At 35.3% G+C, this 25063-nt stretch overlaps 1 protein-coding gene across 5 annotated transcripts in view; it reads right to left on the bottom strand.

Annotated features, from left to right (window-relative positions):
• LOC115214762 (CDP-diacylglycerol--glycerol-3-phosphate 3-phosphatidyltransferase, mitochondrial) overlaps positions 1 to 25063 on the bottom strand; it is a 307311-nt gene that overhangs the window by 107448 nt on the left and 174800 nt on the right. For all 5 annotated transcript variants that reach the window (XM_029783799.2, XM_029783790.2, XM_036503260.1 and 2 more), the window contains exons 3-4: positions 6461 to 6538; positions 4269 to 4555 (exon numbers count right to left, since the gene is read on the bottom strand). In XM_029783799.2, coding sequence (XP_029639659.1) covers positions 4269 to 4555; positions 6461 to 6538 — 365 coding nt within the window. The remainder of the gene's footprint in view (positions 1 to 4268; positions 4556 to 6460; positions 6539 to 25063) is intronic.

The following is a 25063-nucleotide window of genomic DNA, read 5'->3' on the forward strand; positions in this document are numbered from 1 at the left end:
ATGAGCCAATGAGGGAACTTCAACATGTTTGTTTGATCTGTGAAAACAGCATCCAAATCTCCCTCAAATCACAGCACACTATCCTTAAAACGAAAGCTTTCCCTGCAGAAGCTTTCCACAATATGGTACAAGGGTTCTGCGCCTTGTGCAACACCTTATGAGGCTGCCCTACTAGTTGGTGCATAAACTTGAATCTTCTTCTCTCTAGTTCATACCCAGTCCCTACAGTGCACAGGGTTTTGAGAAGCTCACATAAAGCACATGCATAAGAAAATATAATGGGAATTGATGGGGAGCACTGGTGGTCTTGGTCAACTCTATGCTCTATAACATCTCTGGGACCACTATCCTGGGATTGTGGTCCCAGGATAGTGGTCCCAGTACAGTGGTCCCTGCAAGAGTAGCAAGCAAGCAATCAACACATCAATGGATCTCAGTCCCTCTTGCTAGATGTCCAGTCCAAAGAGGAAAGACATATTGTATTTCAATTAAAGAAATGTCATTAATAAGAACCAAAAAGAGAAATTCCAAAAATAATATCTGACAACTCACATGTATAGCTATCTATATTTTCAGGTGACTATATGCCTTGGAGAAACTGGACATAATCTATAAGGAAACAAATTCCATATTCTATTAGTTTATAAGCTTTTGCTCTTGAATTAAGCAGGTCTGCAGAGTGTTGACAGTAAATAGAGTAACTTTTGTCTATTTTCTATATGGAAAAATTGTATTTTTCTTAGACCAATTTTTTTTGGTTTTGTTTTTGTGCACATGTAATTTTCCAAAACTGCATGCATAACTCAAATATTAAGATAGATCAAATTGGTTTCTCAGTTTCACAGCATAAAACCAGCAAGGAATTACTATAAAAATGATATAACTTGCCACAGGGCAGGTAAATACCATCAGTAAATGTGAAAGTCAATGTTTCTCTTTTGGTTCAGAAAATATTAAAGATATTCATGTCCTAAGGGTCAGTGTAATATAATTATAACCATAAATTAGAACAAATGGTTTAGACAAGACTATATATCATGAGATTATAAGTCCTATATGAAGACAGTAAAAGTAATTCAAGGAGTGAAATAAAGACTTTTTACCTAAGCAACATCAAGTTTCATTATTGTTTTTAGAAAAAAGATTGTAGGATGTTGTGATGTTCACATCTTTCCCCAAAGTAAGGTGCAGGTGTGATTGTGTGAAGCTTGATTTACATCCATGTGGTTGTGGCACCTTGGGCAAGTGTCTGCTACTATAACCCTGGGCCAACCAAGCCTTCTTGAGTGGAGTTGGTAGATGGAAACTGAAAGAAGCTTATCACGTATATATATATCATCATCATCAGCAGCAGCATCATTTAATGTCCGTTTTCCATGCTAGCATGGGTTGGACGGTTTGACCAGGATTTGGGAAACCAGGAGGCTGCACCAGGCTTCAGTCTGATCTGGCAATGTTTCTACAGCTGGATGCCCTTCCTAACGTCAACCACTCTGTGAGTGTAGTGGGTGTTTTTTACGTGCCACACATATATATATATATAAAGATCCCCTTTGGTCCTGAATGACCATGGGATTGGGATTGAACCTCGAAAGTTTCCCTCCAAGGCACAAGTCCGGGCAAGGTTGTTTGTGGAAGACCAGCAGTCACCCATGCATACCAGCCTTCCCTCCGCACACCACCAATGTTATCCAAGGGAAAGGCAAAGGCCAATACAGCTTGACACTAGTGATGTCACAACTCATTTCTACAGCTGAGTGAAATGGAGCAATGTGAAATAAAATGTTTTGTATATATACCTGTGTGTGTCTGTGTGTGTATGTGTCTAGATATGTGGGTGAGTGCTTGTGTTCATGCATATCCTTGTCGTGACATTATGTGACAGCTATAAATGAGCATCACCATCATACAAGCAACATGGTTCATATCCGATCTTCCATGGAAGACATGTCAAGCCATGGACAAATATTATCCTGATTGGAAACAGGTGAGGGTTGGTGAAAATCTGCTGTAGAAAATCTGCCTCAACAATTTTCAGTTTACCTATGCAAGCATGGAAAAGTGGATGTTAAAGGACGATGGTGATGTAAGAAAAAAATTGAAACTTAAATCAAATTTATATTTTTAAGCTGTAACTAAAAAAGTTGCAGCCAAGACTATGTAATCTCATTGTTCAAGACAGAACTGAATCAGTAAATTGACAATGTGCTAAATAATGAAAAGCTTCAGTAAATTGAGCAATGAAGACACACTAATTAAAACTGATTAATTGTTGGGAATGATAAAACTGCTTTGAGATTTTATCAAAACGTGGACAATTAGGAAAAGAGTTGCAGAAGAGAATTAGAGAATATCGAATATTGTAGTTTATTACAAAACTGAGAGCGATTTCAAAGAGTTCTTAGCTAAGAAATTGAAACTTTAGTCACTTTATCTGAAAGTCTATAAAAAACTAGTGTTTCTAAGAGAATTAGATTACTAGAATATTAGAGAAAAAACAGTTTTAAAAAATTAGTAAACTAAAGAAAAATTTAGATTTTAAGATAATAGGTGTAGGCATGGGTGTGTAATTTAGAAGCTGACTTCCCAATCATGTGGTTTTGGGATCAGTTCCACTGTATGGCACCTTCTACTCATAGGCTTGGACTGACCAAAGACTTTAGTAGAAGGTGCCATACAGTGGAACTGATCCCAAGACCACATGATTGGGAAGTCAGCTTCTAAACTACACACCCATGCCTACACCTATTATCTTAAAATCTAAATTTTTCTTTAGTTTACTATTTTTTTAACTGTTTTTTTTTCTGCCATGCATTGCTGCTGCTGCCATGCATTGCTGCTGCCATGTGTTGCTGCTGCTGCTGTTATCATTATTGTATTAAAAACTGATGTTGCTGCTATTTAGCCCAAGGTCAGTCCTGATTAAGTAAACCTATGATCAAAAGCATTTCAGCTATGACCATCCCCTATATGAGAGCTAAATAGATCAATGTATTTTTTATATATTTAAATAATTAAAGTGTAACTTAAAAGTGATTTAATTGCTATTTCCATCAGATCAAACAACTGGGTAGAGAGATTACCTAAATAAGGGTTGGACAGGTCTGTAAAGGAGCATATTGCCATCTTCATGCTCAATTAGATTCAACATCATGAGATCAAATCTGGCTATGACATCTTTGTCATATGAGTACCTTCTACTGTTAGTAACACTATACTGCTTTACTCAGAAGGTCTTATCCATTGCTTTACATGACCTTATAATAAAACTGATCTGAAAACTTTTTCTGAAAAATTAAATCATCATCATTTTAACATCTATTTTTCCATGGTTTCATGGGTCAGATGGAATTTTGTTGAGGCAAATTTTCTATGGTCAGATGCTCTTCCTGTTGCCAACTCACACCTGTTTCCAGACAAAGTAATATTTCCCCATGACCAGACAATGTTTCACAAAAGACTGGAAACAAAAACACCACCTGCATGATGGTGACTCTCATTTACAACTATCATTGATATCAAGGTATGTGCACAAGCACACACACACACACACACACACACACAAGCACAGACAGACAAATATATATATATATATATATATATATATATATAATATATATATATATATATATATATATATGTATATATATATATATATATATGACTCAGTGGTTAGAGCATCAGGCTCACAATCATTAAGTATGAGTTCAATTCTCGGACCAGGCTGTGGGTTGTGTTCTTGAGCAAGACACTTCATTTCACATCACTCCAGTTTACTCAGCTGTAGGAATGAGTTGTGACATCACTGGTGCCAAGCTGTATTGGTCTTTGCTTTTCCCTTGGATAACATCGGTGGTGTGGAGAGGGGAGGTTGGTATGCATGGGTGACTGCTGGTCTTCCATAGACAACCTTGCCTGGACTTGTGCCTTAGAGGGTAACTTTCTAAGTGCAATCCCACGGTCATTCATGACCAAAGGGTGTCTCTATTATATATATGTACATACACATACACAAACTCACACACACACATGCACACACACATACAATGAGCTTCTTTCAGTTACCATACACCAAATCCACTTGCAGGGCTTCGGTGAGCCCAGAGCTACAGTATAAGACACTTGCCCAAGGTGCCACACAATAGGACTGAACCTAAAACCATGTGGTTTGAATCAAGCTTTTTACCACTAGGCTACATCTGCACCTATAAACACATTTGTGCCTATAAATGGAAACAAGAAAAATACATATAAAAACAACTACTTACCCACTGATAATTAAACTATCGTCAAATAAATAAACTTTCATATGATGTAATCCAATAGTTTCATTGTAACGGTTGGGCATAATCTTCTTCAAAATTCCTCGAAGATCAGGAGTATGGAATAATGAGAGTCTTGCATTTTGGGGATAGGCACTTAAAACAGGTTGGAGAATAGTGCAGGAGTTCTCTGAACCCCTTCGACCGCGAGTGTAATCAAGCAAAATGTGAACATCAAAGTCTTTATTTCCCTCAGCAAGTGATTGGCGACAGGCCTCATTTAAAGAATCGACCTGAAATAGAGAATCAAGACTAGAAATAAATTCAAGAAAAAACATAAGGAAATGATAACACTGTGCAAAAAAATTTAATTTTTTCTTTGTCTTTGGTCAGTAAGTGTTATTTCTGATTTGCTTCTGTCTGGAAATCAAAGGAAATTACTACTATTCCTTACAAACTTTGCTTTTGTCACCTGGACATCAATGTTTTTCCATTACATTTCAGATAGATTCAGCGCTGAGCTGCTGAAGCAGAAATATCATTATAGCAAATATTCTACTCAATACCACAGATTTGTTTGTCCATCGCTTGACCTTAACCACTTGAGGATGTCTTTTAGTGGCTGATAATTATGTGCATCTCTAATCATGAGCAGGGAGCATCATAGCCATGTGTTGAGAGGGATTCTTTGGTGTTTGAATAAATGTAACAAAAGCAAAGTTTGAAGGAAATATTAGCCATTTTTCATACATTCTAGAAGTAAGCAAATAGGAAATAGCAGTTGCTACCCAGGGGCAAAAATCATGTTACACAGTGTAATCAATAAAAAAAAAGCAATAAATCTGTTTATCATCAAAAGACATGTTTTAAATATATTGATATAATATACAGATATAAAAGGCACAGGCATGGCAGTGTGGACAAGGAACTCACTTTGCAACCACTTGATTTCAGGTTCAGTTCCATTGTGCAGCCAGACTGACCAAGACCTTGTGAGTGAATTTGGTAGAAGGAAACTGTGTGGAAGCCTATTGCATATGCTTGTGTGTGCATGTACATGTGTGTATGTGGGGGGGTGTAAGTGCTTTAGTGTCTGTGTTTTTCCCCAGTCACCATGTGACAACCAGTGTCAGTTTGTTTACGTCCTCGTACCTTTGCATGTCAACAAAAAAGGCTAATAAAATAAGTACCAAATTTTGATAAAATAAGTACTGGGGTTAACCTGTTAGATTAAAACCATTCAAGGTGGTGCCCCAGCATGGCCACAGTCCAATGACTGAAACAAGTAAGTGATAAAAAATAAAAGATACTTTTATAAACTGAATTTTGGCATGTAAACCCTGTAAGTCAAATACCCCACTATAATACCATTTCCTGGACTGTGGGTGCCTTCGGCAGAGTTGCAAGAATTTGGACCAGGCATCTGGCTGGGACACTAAGATCCCTTATTGTATCATTTCTTACATTTGGTGCCACTGATAATCAGGAAATATAAAAATAAAAAGTTGCCCAGTGGAAGCTACACACTAACAACTTTCCTCCATCCTATCTCTCCAGAGGGTTGGCTACCCTGAATTCCCTCCTCACCATAATTTGCTTGTATTCATCAATTTTTGGTTATTCAAGATGAACATCTTGGAGAAGATACAAAGATCAAGGACCCAACTCTTTCCATTTTTAACCTTTTCCTTACTAAATTCCAGTTAAAATACACTGTCTTTGTTTTAATTAATTTTGGTAATAATGAAGAATTTAATAAAATAACTTTATCACAGAATGTGACAAGCCTGGCTCTTTGAATTTCTGGTACAATTCACTTTTGCCAGCTGAGGAACTGAAGCAATGTGAAATAAAGTGTCTTACTGAAGGATACACGTGCCACCAGGAATTGAACTCACGGCCTTCTGATCATGAACCAAACACCCTAATGACTGAGTCACACACCTTCACTAACAGTCACTTTAAATGTCATATAACTAGGTTGAGGATTGTTCTTGTAAGAATTCTAAAAATCATTAGTCTTTCTAAAATCTTTCTAACCTTACCAGATAGAACTATTCCTCTAAATTTCTTTTGTTTTGTTGAAAATGTTTTCTTGATAATCACAAGTTAGAAATTGGAAGTGAAAGTCTATTTCTTGCCTTCGTGCTCATTTAGAATAAATTATGATTGAAGAATCATCAAGAAAAAACACATACCAGCTCTTGCTCCAAAGTGCCAGTTCCAAGATATAAAGAAGCCATAATAATTCGCTTGCGAGATTTCCTGGCTTTTAGCTGCAGAAGGTAAAGTAACAGAAAAATTTACATCATTGAAATCTGATAAGTGAAAAATTTTTAGAATATTTTAGCAATTTTTCAGTCAATAAAAAAAAAATAACATGAACAAGAACAGATGAAAAATGAAGAAGATTTAATTCTAACATACTGTAAACATTGAAGAAAATACAGGTAAAAAGTATTTTTAAAGATACAGTTGGATCGTTTTCACTTTAGAAAATGGAAAGATGACTTTTAGAGCCAAATGAATGAGCTCTACATGCAAACCCGCATGAATACACACACATATATATGTATAAAAATATGTGGGTATTTATTTTTTAAATGACAGAAAATTATGACAAAGACTCAAGAATTGAGTGTCATGAAAGGTACTTATTAAATTCGTATATCATCATCATCATCGTTTAACGTCTGCCTTCCATGCTGGCATGAGTAGGATGGTTTGACAAGAGCCGGCCAGGCAGAAGCTTGCACCAGATATCTGTAACTGTTTTGACAGGACTTTTACAACTGGATGCCCTTCCTAACACCAACTACTCAGCAGAGTGGACTTAGTGCTTTTTTACATAGCACAAGCATAGGCAAGGTCAGTTTTGGTGAGGTTTTTACAGCTGGGTGCCCTTCCAAATGTCAACCACTTTACAGTGTGAGCTGGGTGCTTTTAAGTAACACCTGTACTGACAGGGTCACCAAGTACTTGCAAGATAAAAATCTTTAGAGAGGGGAAGGGGCATTGGAGGAGGTGCTCTTGTGTCAGATGATGAAAGCAAGGCAGAGAGACAGGAACAGGTGTCTTGCTGTAGAGGAGGTGCAAGGTTACCTGGTGAGAGACAGATATATAATAACAGATAATAACTTTATTTATGCTATGGGAATAAAAATAAATCTTCTTTTCTATAATGTTATTCAATAAAGCCACCTTCAGCTTCAACAACTGTTTCTGTATGAGATCTAAATCATCTACATGCTTGAATCAAGTGGTCCTGGTTCATTTTGGACATTACTCTGACTATGGCAGCTTTCAAAGAATCTTTGGTGTTATGGGCATGTTCATCGACCTATCTCTCAATAACGCTCCATGTATAATAGTCCAATAGATTGAGATCTGGGGAATTAAGAGGCAAATGTTAGGGGTTATGTGATCGGGAAATTTTTCAGCCATCCATTCCTGTGTTACTAGAGCCATGTGTGATAGTGCAGAGTCTTGCTGAAATACATAAGGCCTCGCATTTAATATATTGTCTATCCAGGACTAAACAATCATTTCCAGGACCTCAATGTAGGTGGCAGAGTTAACTCTAAGGCCTTGTGGAAAGAAGTAAGGAAGCATCACATGTCCTTCATTGCTGGCAACCCCTAAAACCATGACAGTTGCATGGAATTTTTGTATGTATAACACTTGAAACTTCAGAAGTGTCTGCACATAACCATCTGTCATTTCTTCTGTTAACTTTTTGATCTTGGTCAAAGTTTTTCTTGTTTGAGAAAAATAAAATCAAATCTTCTTCTGCTGGATTTTTCAGTTTGTTTAAGAGCCTTTTAAATCTGATGTAGTGATTTTCTTTTGCTTTTTCTGACAAATTGACCTTTCCTCATCATATAAGACTTATATCTGATGTCTTCATGGACAACATTTCTGACTGTTCCTTCTGACACATCTTTTGCACTTGACCTCATGAACTTTCTGGGATTATAAGCAATGGTCTGTTGAACTTGCTGGTGTTTTGATGATTTCAGAGTGTTTAGAATACTTTTTATGCTTTGATACTGGTGATACATTTCCATCTTCAGTCTCTAGCTCCTAACAAACTTTGTAGACGAAAGATCTAGCAACTTTTAAAAATCGAGATATTTCTAAATCTCTATGCTCAGCCTTTATAACCACAATAACAGCCTCTTCATTTCTTGAGTAAGCTGAGGGTTTGCCATTATTATTTTCTGAAACAAAGATTATACAGAGTGAGCAAGAACTGCAGCAATGACCCAAAAAAGGTATATCCTCAAGTACCTTACGCACCCTGTATACATATATATATATCTGGCATCCGTGCTAGTGGAGTGCTAACAGCACCATCCGAGCATGATCGTTGCCAAAGCAGCTAACTGGCTTCCATGCTGGTGGCACATAAAAAGCACCATTCAAGCATGATCGTTACCAGTGTCACCTTACTGGCACATGAAAAAACATTCGAACGAGGTTGTTGCTAGTGTCGCTGGATTGGCCCCTGTGCAGATGGCATATAAAAAACACCATTTGAGCGTGGCCATTGACAGTACCACCTAACTGGCCCTCGTGCTGGTGGCACATAAAAGCACCCACTACACTCTCAGAGTGGTTGGCATTAGGAAGGGCATCCAGCTGTAGAAACTCTGCCAGATCAGATTGGAGCCTGGTGCAGCCATCTGGTTCACCAGTCCTCAGTCAAATCATCCAACCCATGCTAGTATGGAAAGCAGACGCTAAACGATGATGATGATGATAATGATGATATATATATATATATATATATATATATATATATATACACATGTACCTATATAATGGCATCCAGCTGTAGACTATGGAACCTGGTGTGGACACTGGCCATGACAGTTTCTGTCAATTTCCCCAACCCATGCCAGCATGGAAAGTGGATATTAAACAACGGTGATGATGATGATGATGATATATATATATATATATATATATATATATATATATATATATATATATATATATACACTGATATGCATACGCACAAACATATATAGTTATATGAGAAAAGAGTCATTTGTGTACAAGTAATATCCATGAATTGCCTTCAAGAATTAAATTTATGTATATACCTGTTTTCTATATATGCACACTTAACTTTTGAAAGTTTTTGTTATGTATATTTGTGTGTGCTTGTAGATGCAAATACAGAATACGCCTTTTCTTTTTTCCCACAAAATTCTTGAAAATAAGCTATGTTGGAAGTGGATGCTGGATACCTTATATCACTATTTCAAGATAACACTGAATTTACATTTCTGAAGAAATAACAGGTGAAGAATCCTAAGGAAAAGCTAGATAAGAAAATGGAAACAGAAACCCCAAGTTGTTTAAATATCATGTGTTAAAGTATGGAAAAGGTTAGAAATCCACCGAGGTAAAATTGCATGTATAACTGAAAGAAAATAATTATATAGATGAAGAAAATGAATTAAAAACAAAAATTCTTTCAGTTAATTATTATACACATAATTCTTCCTCCCACCACCTTCTAATAACAATCTCAACAGCATCTCCAATAAATTTGTGTATTTTTACATAAGAAGTAAGGATTGAGTTATGGTTGTGTGGTTAAAAAGTTTACTTAGTGAATCATGCAGCTAAAAGTTCAATCCTCTGCATGGCACTTTGAATAAGTGTTTCATTGCTATAATCTTCAGTAAATCCAAGTCTTGTGAGTGAAACTGAGTAGACAGAAACTGAGCACAGGTTGGTTACATGGACTGAACCTGTTCATGAGTGGAAAACTTAACATGCCACTTGGTTTAGCATCACCTTGGATTATGGGTGCCATTAACCGAGTTCATCCATGCAAGTTATTGTTGTTTAGCCCCACATCAGCCCTGTATAAACAGGTGTATCTGTTATGGCCATCCCATCTCTTTCCACACCTTGAACTACATCGTCGTCGTCACTGTCGCCGTCGCCGTCGTCGTCGTCGTGTCTCTTATATTCCTTCTGGGCTAGTGGCATACATTGGCTGGTTATATTATTATTATTATTATTATGATGATGATGATGATAGTGATCTGAAAGGATTTGGTTGCTATTTCTGGCAAATTAAGTGATTACCTCACTGGTTTAGACCTGGTCTCTGGTCTGAAGATAACTTGATATGTTGATGTACTGAATCTTGTGATTTCAATCCAGATACTTTTGTCTACCTTCTCATACAAATGGGACAACTTGGAATTTTGGATGATGAATAAATTAGAAAACACCTGAGATCAACTACCTAACAAGATGAAAGTCTGCTGGCTCCCAGATACTTTAATCTTATCAACCACTAAACTTAAAATGATGGCTTCTCCTGAAGTATTACTTTTCTTTACACTTTTCTTTCCTATTTTTACTTTACCAACTTCAGACTCACACCAACCTCTGACTCACACCAACCTCTGATTCACACCAACCTGACTCATAGACATGCTGCCTGCAGACTCTGTCTTTTCTACCAGTGCTACAGTACCATCTGATCTTCATTCACTTATCTCTTCTCCTCTTCTTATCTGTATAGTGTATGCTGCCCCAGTTTTACACAAGAACATTGACAATATTGATCTTACCACTCTTGGAGTGGTTTGAAATGGTAATACTTGCAGCTCCTTTCACCAGACAAAGCCATTACAAAAATATGACAGAAACTCAATAAGCCCTGAGATCTTTTCGGTTTGAACGGCAGTTTGTAACATAATTTCTAGGTAACTAAAAAATTTTAAACTTCGTATACTGGTAGAATGTGTTTATAAAACATCATTTTCTCTTGGCTTTATTGAGAAAATTCTATAGTTTGTAACATATTTCGTCTTTAATTCCTTGCATTTCGGCAATTTTAACCAATCGATTACCTCCATTGACATAAACAACATTCGGTGCTGTATGAATATGTCCCTCGTTTAAGAAACAGATTGAGTTTATTTACATTTGTGAAGAAAAAAAGATACCCTTCCCCCACCCCTAACCCTAAATCTAAAATAGATTGAAATGCAATAGATCGATACTAGGGTTATAAGTCATATGCCCTTCCTCTCTCCTCTGACAAAGCAATTAAAACCTAAACCAAAAGTAGTCCCTAAAGTAGAAGAACACTAGACTGGAATTTTTCCTCACTAGGCTGCTCCTTACTTAAAATAACAATACCCCAGTTATCAAGCGTTTTTAGACAGTTCTTATTAGGGCTTCATATAACTTATTCTTCTTTGCTTTGACCAGTTCTCCTTGGAAATGAATTTGTTGAGATTTGATGGTATTTGTGTTCTTTTATCAACCACCCCATCATAATTATGATATCATAATAGCCCATAATAATAAAAGTGGAGCTGTTAAATCTATTATGCAATGTATCTACTTAACACTTCAGATCTATTATACAACCCATCCTGTTATCTACAAAGGACATTCCTTCTATTTAAAAATACTTATGCTTACGCTCCTTCCCTCTGATCACTTGGGCCATGATTCTGCCTCACTCTCAGCACATTACAAATCTTGCTATAACTGACTACATCCACATTCCAAGCTGCCATAAATAATACTGTGTTTTATCTACAAAGCATAATTTCATAGCAAAATTAAATCATTATCACCATTTAACCATCTGTTTTCTACACCAGTATGGGTTGGACAGTTTGATAGGAACTGGAAAGTAGGAAGACTGTACCAAGCTCCACTGTCTGCTTCAGAATAGTTTCTATGGCTGGATACCTTTCCTAATGCCAACTACTTTACTTTTCATGTGGCACCAGAACTATCAAGTAATTTCAAGTAATTTCAATTGGAAAGAGGAGTAGTATTGAGGGAGGTGGCTTTGTGTCAGGTGATGAGAGATTAAAGAATGAGAGGGGACAGAAACTGATGTCTTGCAGTAAAGGAGATAAATGGCTACGCTTCACAAATAAAAATGATTCTCTATAGATATTTACTCATAACACACATTGCAATGGTAAAAGTAAGTAAAGTTTCCTTCTTGAGTCATGCTGATTCATAAGGGCTGGTTTCTATGGTGTATATATTCCCCACCTGGATGAGACACCAGTCCATTGCAGGATTACTCATTTTTGCCAGGTGAGTGGACTGGAGCAATGTGAAATGAAATGTTTTGCTCAAAAATACAACATGCCATGCAGTCCAGGAATTGAAACCACAATCTTACAATCATGGGTCCAACATCCTAACCACTAAGTCACATGCCTCCACACACATTGTACTGGAACTAAAGCAAAAGTAAGGCCATCAACTTTGTAACATTATGGAAGTGGGCAGAGGAATAGTTATGAATTTTGCTTTGTAATGATGTGGTTTTGGGTTCAAGTCCACAGCATAACACCATAACCAAGGGTCTTCTACCATAACACTGAGCTGAACAACATCTTGTAAGTGGAATTTGGTGGACAGAAATTATAGGAAAACCGGTCATATGTGTGTGTGTGCACGCACGTGTGTGTATGTGTATTTGAGTGAGTGTTCATTTAACTAACATCCGTTACTCAACGCTTGCTTGAGCTGAGCTGGTAACATATTTGAAGCAACATTTTATAGCCTGATGTAATGTTTACACTCCCCGTTGACATTATGACCACCTACTGGCCTTCAATTGCATAGAGTGGGTGGTCATAATGTCAACAGGGAGCGTAAACTTAACATCATGGTTTCGCTCAGATGGTGATTAGTGAAGCTATGGAATGTCAACAGTTGCACGCATACGCACACACACACATCATTTAACGTAACAGAGAATTTAAAAGAGAGCTTCTAATAGTTCCATGCTGTAGAGATACAATAATTTGGCAGATTTATTTAGCATGCCATATGTCTCCAAGCAATCCTTCAGGCTCAGTAGATGCTGTTAGTCCTATTTAAAAACCAGGACACTGGTCTAGGAGAAAACATGAGAAAAATCAAGAAGAAAAATGAGAAGGAGGTTGATGCAAAAAGTGGAATAAGAAGAAAGAAAAGAAAAGTAAGAAAACCGAGCCCTGCCTCCACTTTGTCTGTAGAAATCATAATTAATCTAGTGTAGTATAATATAACGGAAGTCATTTATATTCATATATATATATATTATATATATATATATATATATATATATATATATTTCTAGCAATTGTAGGTGCTTTTTTGCACCCTTATTAATGTATTCTACCTTTTTGGCTTTTAATTGCTTTAGCCACCTATATTATAACGTATTTAATATATATCTCACACACACACACACACACACACACACACACACACACACAAACCCATACACACACACACAGAGTAAGAAAAGCAAAACTCAAACTGTTATGAGATTTGCTGGCTTGTGGGGACAAAAAAATAGTGCTAATGAGAAAATATTTTGAGTTATTGTTTTGTGGGTGTGGTACCATAAGCTATATTAGCTGAAGGTAGGTCAGTTGTGTTAAAGGAAACCAATTTATCTTAAAATTTAAAGTTTAAAAATAAAGAAAGAAAATAAAACTCATATGGAAGGTGTGTGGTGATGAGTGATGAATATGTAAACTCAAGAACTGATCAAAATCACTTAGTCCCTTTTTTATTCAAACAAAGGAAGGGGAACAACAGAAACTATTTTACATTTTAAATGGCAGACATTCTTTGGGTGTTGTATTCGAAATTACCTTCAAATTTTATGAAATACCACAAATGTCAACATCAGATTCCACTATGAAACAATTTGTCATCGACTGTTTTTCGTTTTTACTAGAGAATATTAGGGAACTGCTTTGCTGAAGTTTTAAAGATTAAAGCAAGATTAGAAGCTATTACTAACATTTTTAAATATTTGGAAGTTGCTTGTATATATAAAGAGAGTAGCAATATTAAGAATAGACCAAATTAATACAATAGATAAATCATGGTGGTGTAATATTAACAGGAAAACCTAATAATAAATAATTCTAAAATTAATGGATTTTTGCATCCAAATATTTTATTAAAGATTCTGCTTTAATTAAAGACCTAAAAGTAGCTTAGAGAGCAATCAAATATTTAAGTGCTTATTACCACAAATAAAAAAATAAAAATTGAAATGTAACTGAGCGAATCACACATACCACCAGAAGAATGTAAAATAGTCAAAAAGCTGTAACAGACAGACAAGATGAAGAAAATCAAACAACAAAAAATATACCAATTAAGGATAAATTTATGAATGAATTAGCTGCTATTTAAACTCTAAAATAAACTAGAGCTATAACATTCAGGAAGAACATATTGGTCTGTCAACTGAGGGTCATGATTTTGAAATAGTTGAACCTGGTTCAGTTTCATTGTTTATGTATCAGTAATTATTGATTAAAATTTGAAATCACAAAGAAAAGACAATGCCAAGGAAACAAGCGATGTTCCAGCTTTGGCAAAAAAACTTAATAAAAGTTGTAACTAATTTGGGGTTGATGAGCAGTGATTTCTGTCTTTTAAAGAAGGGTTCTGTTAAAAATGTCAGAAAGCTGGTTTCTACAGAAGTTGGAGACATTAAGTTCTCTTGAAGGTTTGTAAGCTCAAAATTAGTTTAGACAGACTGCTTGTATATATGCCCCCTTTATATTTCTATATAGAATTAATTTGTGTTAATTTTATTGTACAGGAAAATATAAACTGAGAAATAATTTTTAACTATTACTTGGTTTTGAAAATCTGCAATATCCCACAAGGTCTCTCAGACTGATGAAGTTCATGTGGGTGTTGGTCAGTACAGTGTGGGATTTAGCTGGCAAGAGATTAAATGAAAAAAGAGACAAAGATAGGAAGATATATCAAATGACACAAAGCTTGCTAGGCTACGAATTGTTGTAGTAACCAAAGAAGAGACAAAGAGAAAACAGTGTCAGTTGATAACTGAATGTTTTCTAAACAGCTTGATTATTGCCTTTTGGGGGATGTGGTCTCGTATGTTTGTACATATAGCAGCTGTACCATCACAGATTTGTGAATAATACTCTGTGAGCTGGAATTGTGCTTTAGGCAAAACGTATTTTCTGGCCCTAAAGAATAAATGTAACCTTTAGAATGAAGTTTTGATAATGTAGTAGGTGTGTTACCACTACAAAAGATCACAAAAGATTACGAGACCTAGCATTTGTAGTTAGTTTGAGAATTTCAGCTGGATGCTCCCTATGAGTAGAAACTGGTTTTAATGATATTTATAGTGAATATATCTTGGTACTATTGGGATTACAATCAGCCCAACTTGAAAAATTATAGGTTTGATTACCAGACAAAAAAAATATAATTTCACACATCAGATCTATACCACTAGTCCCATTTTTTTTTTTCACTTGAGTAAAAAGGGGGAGAAGGGAATAACAGAAACTGGTTTACATTGTTTTAAATGGCAAGCATTCCTAGGGTGTTGTATTCAAAATTACCTTCAAATTCTGTGAAATACCGCAAATGTCAACATTGGATTCCATTATGAAACAATTTGTCATTTGTCTCATTTACTGCTTTTAGTCTTTACTTAAGAATATTAGGGAACCACTTCAGCAAAATCTTAAAGATTAGGTTAAGACAAGAAGATATTGCTAAAATTTTAAATATCTGAAGTAACATACATATTTTGAGAGAATACTCCTTTCTACTATAGGCACAAGGAATGGTCGATTACATCAACCCCAGTATTCAACTGGTACTTATTTCATTGACCCCCCCAAAAGGATGAAAGGCAAAGTCAACCTCAGTGGAATTTGAACTCAGAACATAGTGACAGACCAAATCAATACAATCAATACATATTGATGATGAGATGTCAGCAAGAAAACAGGTTCTAAAATGAATGGATTTTTGTATCCAAACTTTTTTTATTAACCTCTTTAATACAAACCCAACCAAGACCATCCCTGCTTCTATGACTAAAAGGTGTCTGTTTTAAAGAGATCTAAATTCAAGCCTTCCATCAAAATTTAATGTTAAATAATATTCTAAACATCAGCTTAATAATGACAGGCGAGCTTGGCAGAATCGTTAACAGGCCGGGCGAAATGCTTAGCGGTATTTCGTCTTCTGTTACGTTCCGAGTTCAAATTCCGCCATGGTCGACTTTGCCTTTCGGGGTTGATCAAGTAAGTACCAGTTACACACTGGGGTTGATGTCATCGACTTAATCCCTTTGTCTGTCCTTGTTTGTCCCTTCTATGTTAAGCCCCCTGTGGGCAATAAAGAAATAAATATCATTTTACTAAATTATTCATTATTTTGAAAATTACATGGCAGTGTATTTCAACAAAAATTTGGTAACATAAAAGGTTAAAGGTTCTATTCTAATTGGAGACAGCATGGAAAGTGGACGTTAAACGATGATGATGATGATGATGATAAATTAGTAGCTTAGACAGTAACCAAATATTAGACATTTTATCACTTCAAATAACTTGAAATGGAACTGAGCTAATCACACAGAACACCAGAAGACTGCAAAACTGTCAAAAGATGCAAGAGGATAGACACAGATACACATACAAGAAAATCTTAAGTCATAGGCAAAAAAATGTGTCAATTTAATTACAAAGATATGAAGAGCTGTTGTTTACATTCTAAAATAAATTAGACCAATAACATATAGAAAGAACATAATGATCTGATTATTGAGAGATCGTAATTTTGACATAGAAGTCTGATTCAGCTTCACTATTTATATATCAGTCAATCCTAAAGTTGAATTCACATAACAATACAAAAATTAAATTCAAGAAAACCGCTGCTGCTGCTGCTGTTTGTAGTAGCAGTAGTAGTGGTGGTGATGGTGGTGTCAGCGGCGGCGGCAGTGGTGGTGGTAGCAGTAGTGGTAGTGATGGTGGTGGTGGTTATGTTGGTACTGCAACAGCTGATAATGATGATGATGGTGGTGATGATGATGATGATGATGACAAGAATCATAATGTGAACTATGATTACTAAAATCACCTTAATAATTAATCATCATCATAATAATTAAAGCTGCTAGTCTAAAGCAACAAAATGTCAGTGAGCGTTACTTATTGAAAAAAAACAGGAGGCAAAAAAAAAAAACTAACAACATAATCCTAGACCATCCCCACTTAATCAACTGTTATCTTCAGAAAAAGAAATGATAGGAATAACAGTCTCGACTCTATAGCCCCTGTTTTCATTCTTTGAAACAATTCATGCATAAATAATGCAATATGAAATAAAAATGTACATAAATCACATTGACAACTCATAATTAACTGATAAAGGATGTGATGGTCCTTAAGTACAAGTCAGGTGGGGTGGGGAGTTCTGTTTATTTATTCTGTATATTGTGAAAGTAATAGAAACATTACATCAGAAGTGTAACCTCAGACATCTAAAATGATTCCTTTCAACTAAACACAGGCTTAAATTTCGAAAACGGGGTCATATCATATTACTGGCTGTGTGGTACCTTGGGTAGGTGTCTTCTACTAGAACACCCTGGACCAAACAATACTTTGTGAGTGAATTTCGTAGACAGAAACTGTGTGGAAGCCCCTATGTGTATGTGTGTGTGTGTATATATATATATATATATATACATCATCGTCATCATCATCATCATCGTTTAACATCCACTTTCCATGCTAGCATGGGTTGGACGGTTTGACTGAGGGCTGGAAAACCAGATGGCTACACCAGGCTCCAGTCTTGATCTGGCAGAGTTTCTACAGCTGGATGCCCTTCCTAACGCCAACAACTCATATATATATATATATATATATATATATATATATATATATATATATATATATATATATATATATATATATATATATGTATGTATGTATGTATATTATTCATTATATATACAGTTTACACTGTATATATAATGAATAATATATAGTCTATTGACTATATATAATGAGGAAGCAAAAGAGTAAGAGGAACATGAAGACAGAGGTCATGAAAGCTTATCACAGGAGGCTGAACCTCATGGAGGAAATGAACAGTTGTAGCAATTTGAGTAGTACTGGACTAATAAAGAACCATCTAAACCAGCAGTTCTCAACTATGGTCCATATGATTCTCAGGGCACTATATGGCCCTTAGGGGTCCATATTAAATTTTGTTATTAAAATTCCTGTGCAATAAATTGCTCATACTTTTATAATATAGAAAAAGAAATTTTGATTTATTTATACAATTCCTAATAATATTTTAATATTTAATTATAAAAATGCAGTAGGATTTTTTTATACATACATTGACTGGCTACGGAGGTCCAATAGAATAACATAGGAATCACAGGGTCCACAGGCAGAAAACAGTTGAGAACTACTGATTGACACAATGCAAGCATGGAGCAATGGCAACAACAAAACATGCTAACCAAGTGGTTAGAGCATTGCACTCATGATCATGAGATTGTAGTTTCAATTCCTGGACTGGGTGGTGTGTGTGTATGAATGAGGAAGCAAAACACTTCATCTCATTTATCCCCACTTAAACATGGATGTTCTGTAAGAAAATAAACTATCCTGTGGTAGATACCATAAAAGAAACTCTCATATTGGCTTTTGGTGCAAAATGCACTCTTGTTTATATTGCTAGCAGGGAGATAAATCCCCACCACCTCCAGCACCAAGACAACTTGGCCACATGAGCATGACCTTCCTTGGTCTTGTCAATGATGGACGCTTGACTGTTAGAGACAACAGTGACTCATCTCCCCACCAGCAATTATAGAAAAACGATGCCATAACAGGCACTAGTGCTGTGATTAACCACTCTGTCGCTAATATATACTTCATTTCATGTTGCTCTGCAATTACTTAGATACCTGATTTGTGGCATTTTTATGATGATAAACATTAACATCCCTCTGTGATTAGAAGGTGGACTCATCAAACTCTTATTAAGGGTAACTAACATGTCTCGTTAGGAAGAGGAAGGCATTGGAGTCTCGTGTGTTGGTAATTAGAAGTTACAAGGCAGCGAGCTGGCAGAATTGTTAACACACCGGACGAAATGCTTAGCAGTATTTCGTCTGCCACTACGTTCTGAGTTCAAATTGCGCCGACCTCGACTTTGCCTTTCATCCTTTCGGGGTCGATTAAATAAGTACCAGTTACGCATTGGGAGCAATATAATTGACTTAATCCGTTTGTCTGTCCTTGTTTGTCCTCTCTGTATTTAGCCACTTGTGGGTAGTAAATAAATAGGTATTTCATCTGTCTTTACATTTTGAGTTCCAATTCCGCCAAGATCAACTTAGCCTTTCATTCTTTCGGGGTCAATTAAATAAGTATCAGCTGCACACTGAGGTCGATGTAATCGACTTCATCCCTTTGTCTGTCCTTGTTTGTCCCCTCTATGTTTAGCCCCTTGTGAGCAATAAAGAAATAAGAAGTTATGTCTGTGAATACACTGCTTTACCCCTGCTTCATTAAAGCCATATATCCACAACCAAGGATACAAAAGGTATACTGTGCATCTGTTCAGACACTGTCGATTTGACCGAGAAAGTGAGCTAATGTACAGCACACACATTTGATCACTATAAACAATTCACTTGTGCAGGTCCTTCAGCTAAAACCAAACTGTCAAACATTCATCATCAACTGGCGATTCCATCAAATTATATATATATGTATATATATATATATATATTATATATATATATATATATATCATCATCATCATCATCGTTTAACGTTCGCTTTCCATGCTAGCATATATATATGTATGTATGTATGTATATATATATATATCTGTATATTCATATACTATATTTGAGAATGGGTTACAAAGATAACAAAATGCAAAGCAGTAGCAGCAGCACACAGCCCTATCTTACCCTACTCTATCCTATAGCCATCAATGGGTTTAATCCTGGAGACCTTATTATTTTGTTTGCTCATCTATTTTATTATTCCTTAACTATTTTTGTTTTGTTTTTTATTTTATTTCCATTAGATACATACATATATATATATATATATATATATATATATATATATATATTATTATTATTACTACCATTGCTACCTACTACCACCTCATCATCATCATCATCATTGCCATCTTTATTGTCTTTTATATGTATAATCTTTGCTAACCCCATTTTGTTTATGTTGAGTACTACCCTCACAGACATGCATACACAACCACATAAGCACATTCCTTTACACACACACACAAACACACACACACACACACACACACACACACACACACACACACACACACACCCATGCCCAAAAGAGTGGCATTGCTGACATTTAAAAAGCAGAAACCAAAAACATTGACACACGTACAAACACACTACCATCACAAAAATCCTTATCCTGCATACACACACACACACACACACACCACACACACACACACACACAAATACACACACATACACACACACATACACACACACAACCTGGCAAAATGCAAAATAATGATAAAACATCAACAAAACTACAGCAACAACAAAAAGACCCAAAACACCCCTGTAAAAAAAAAAGAAAATACCAAAAAAAAAAAAGAAAACAACAAAACAAAACCCCCATGTTGAATATGATAAAATTGTTAAATAAAAACTGAAGCAACAAGTAAGGAAGGAAGACAAATAGACAAACTGTTGCCATTATACATGTCTTTCTTTGGTGTACTGTTTGAAAGCATTACCATTTTTTTTATACTGACAACTACAATAAGAATTCAGGATAATGTCATTTTGTTGTTGTTGTTGTTGTTGTTGGGGGTAACAAAGCTAGTAATGGTTCTTGTGTTCAGCCTCAGATCAGCAACTCTGAGCAAGCAGTCCTATGTTCAAATGCGTTTCTGCTTGGACCATCCCAGCTACTTTTGTTTAGTTCTTTTTTTTTTTTTGTAGTCTTTTTGGTTTTATGGCATGACATGATTGAGATTTGGTTGATATTTCTAGCATGTCGGATAACCATATAAAAGCATCTTTGGGCTAGCCCCTGTTTTGTTGACTCCTGTGAGCTCCCTCCTTTGTTTCAAAGTAGTGGTGGTGATGGGAAGTGCATAGGTAGAGAGAGAAAGCAGGGGGAGGGGACATTGACATTCATTCAGGTTGCTATGGTAATGAAAATAATTTAAAATAAACCCCCCAAAAAATAGAAGAAAGTAATGTCTAAGAGTTAGCTAAAACAAATAGCTAAGTGAACATACACCTCCAGGCGTAAACCATTCCTACCCACTAATTTCCATATATATCAATATAGATGGCAATGAGGTTGAGTTAAAACGTTCACTTCCCAACCATGTGGTTCCAGGTTCAAGTCCCACTGTGTGGCACCTCAAGCAGGTGTCCTCTACTATAGCCCAGGGGCCAATGTCATGTGAATAGATTTTGTAGATGTAAACTGTAAGAAGACTGGCATGTGTGAGCGTGTGTTTATGTATGTGTGTGTATATATATATGTGTATGTATATATATATATATATATAATAAAACTTTATATATAAAGAACGTGAAATACACGAATTGACGAACACGGAAAACAGACAGTCATTCAGAGCCTTCATTCTTCAGTCAGAAACCGATTCATCATGGCATATATATATATATATATATATATATATATAATATATATATATATATGTATGTATGTATACACACACACATATATATATATAACATAAGGTCATATATGAGAGGTGAAGAGATGTATTTTTCCATGACTTCTATATGATTACAGCTGTTTTGTAACCTCCTGCGTGTAGTGTTAATTCCAGTATAGGAAATTACACATACATGTTTACATCAATATCTATCAATGCAAATAAAGAAAAATTAACTCATCTGATCATCAGAATTCCTAGCCCTTAAAAATCATTGTAGGGTTTATTTTCAGAATAGGTCTCATTTTCAGGGAAACGCAGTACATACATATATACATACATACATACATACATACATAATGTTGGGTGGCACATATATGTTATATGTGAATGTGGGGAAGCAGGTATGGCTAAAGAGTTGAAGTTAACTTTGCAATCATGAGAACCTGGATTCAGTCCTGCTGTACAGCATCTTGAGCAAGTGCATTTTTCAAAGACTTGAGTAAATGAAAACTGTATGGAAGCCTATCTGATGGAATCTATCTGATTCAGCTTGAGAATTATGTTGGAGATAATCATGTCTATGGAATACTCAGCCACTCAAAAGTTGATTTTTCACAAGTAATTCAGTTGGTCAAACAATTGAATGCTCATTACCCAAATTTATCTTCGTTGTGTATTTTCTATACGTATTTCTACAGTTGTTGCTCTGATGAACATTCTGACCGAGTATTCTCAGTCAAGATCTTTAAAAGTATCATCTGTTTTTCTTTCCAGATGCATCGTTTCTCTGTTAAGCTTCATTTTATGAGAATGTGTGTGAGAGTGTGTGTGAGTGTGAGTGTATGTGCGTCTATATATATATATACATATATATATATATATATATATATATATATATATATATATATATAATATATATATATATAATATATATATATAGGAAGGGGTTGGCATTAGGAAGGGCATCCAGCCGTAGAAACACTGCCAGATCAGACTGGGACTGATGCAGCCTTCTGGCTTCACAGACCCCAGTTGAACCGTCCAACCCATGCTAGCATGGAAAGCGGACGCTAAATGATGATGATGATATGTATATAAACTGCCATGTGCAAGACATATATATATATATATATATATATATATATATATATATATATATAGGTAAACAGTAAAAATAATTACAGACATGGACAAGAACATGAAACACCACAGAGACGACACAAGAACCACAGGACGGGACATTCGAAGCCCTCAGTCATCAGTCAAGAACCAGATCATCTTAGCAATTTCGGCTGATTAATCTTGAAAATTTATATATATATATATACATATATATAAATATATATAAACTGCCATGCGCAAGACATATATATATATATGTTTTAAAGACATATATATATATATATTTGCAAGACATATATATATATATAAACTGCCATGCGCAATGTGTTACCGTAAAGGAAAACTATAATTGTCACTAAATGCATCTAAGGGTGCTAAAATACATTAGTGACTTGCTAAATCATCCATAAATTTTTATGGTGAATATATAAATGGTGATAGTTAATTAACCCTTTAGCATTCAAACCAGCCATATCCGGCCAAAATATTTAACCTGTTTTATATTGAAACTGACCAGATCTCGCCTCTCACCTCAGCCCTACCATGTCATTCTAAAACTAAAAAATCACATCACTGAAATCTCTAAACTACAAGATAATGCATGATTAATTCAAAACAATATAAATAAACAAACATCACATTTGACAGAATAAGCTGAACACTAAAGGGTTAAGCCTGGAATCAGCCAAGTGAGTGGTCCTTACAGATGATGCTATGGAAATAGGTGAAACTGATCGGTCAGTATAAGGAAGTCTTGAACAGTGTTTTGGGTGATTACAGTCTCTCTCAGCATATATGTATACAATTATGTGTTTTAACTACAGCATTAAATCATTTTAGGACTTATTTCTAGCAATGTTCTATCACTCTTAGTTGCATTTAGTGACAGTTATAGTTTACCTATATACATTGACACATCACATAATAGACAGATATAGACATATATATATATATATATATACATGTAAATTAATACGTTACTATTATTCAATAGCCAAGATAAAACTCAGAGTTTTATCTTGGCTATTGAATAATGGTAACATATTAATTTACAGATAAATTTTCTCTATTTACATAATATATAATATTGAGGTCTCTTTCTTTCTTTTGTTATCTTACCGTTTTTACCAATATATATATAAATTGGAAAAAAAACACCTTTTATCAATTCAATAATGAAAAATTATTAAATTATACCATTTAGAAAAATTACATATTATAGAAAGATTAAATATAAGATGAAACATATAACAATGATTAAGTAATGTGCAAAATAGTAAGTAGTAAGTTTGGAATAATATTCCCTCATATTATATATATATATATTATATATATATATAATATATATATATATATATATATGTCTATATCTGTCTGTTATGTGATGTGTCAATATGTGTTTGTATATGATGTGTTTGTCCATCTCCATGTCCTATGTGTTTATGCTTGAATTTATAATGTTATCAGCACCAGCTGAAAGCAATCAATGTAAAACGTTCAACCCCATTCCCAAGAACTTAGAAGACACCAACCAGTAGCACTTGCCAGACTGAAACACCTGGAGACAACCATGTTAACATGATCTGTAGAGGCTAGCAAAGAGGAAGAGCGAAAAGACTAAGACAACCGAGAAATGATCAAGACTTCCTCCTGCAATGAAAACAATCACCAGAGGATTAATGGAGCCAACACTGCCCCCAGAATTTGTATTTATTTGTTAGTTTTACATCAAATTACACCATTTTACAGGATTAATATCATATTTTACCCACTTGGTCACTGGGTGCCTTGTTTTATTTACTATTCACTAAATTGCCAGCTTTCAGACTATTCACAGCTCTCAGTTCTCTCCCTGCAGTTGTGTGATAAGAAGCTTTCTTCCCAACCAGATGGTTCCGGGTTCAGTCACACTATGGGGCACCTTGGGCAAGTATCTTCTACTATAGCTTTGAGACAACCAAAGCTTTGTAAGTGTATCTAGTAGATAGAAACTGAAAGAAGCTGATCATATATATGTATACATACATATATATACACATCTATATATATTCTTTTATTCTTTTATTTGTTTCAGTCATTTGACTGCAGCCATGCTGGAGCATCACATTTAGTTGAACAAATCGACTCCAGGCTTTATT

This window comes from Octopus sinensis, linkage group LG1, assembly GCF_006345805.1.
Source record: "Octopus sinensis linkage group LG1, ASM634580v1, whole genome shotgun sequence".
In the NCBI taxonomy this organism is placed as follows: domain Eukaryota; kingdom Metazoa; phylum Mollusca; class Cephalopoda; order Octopoda; family Octopodidae; genus Octopus; species Octopus sinensis.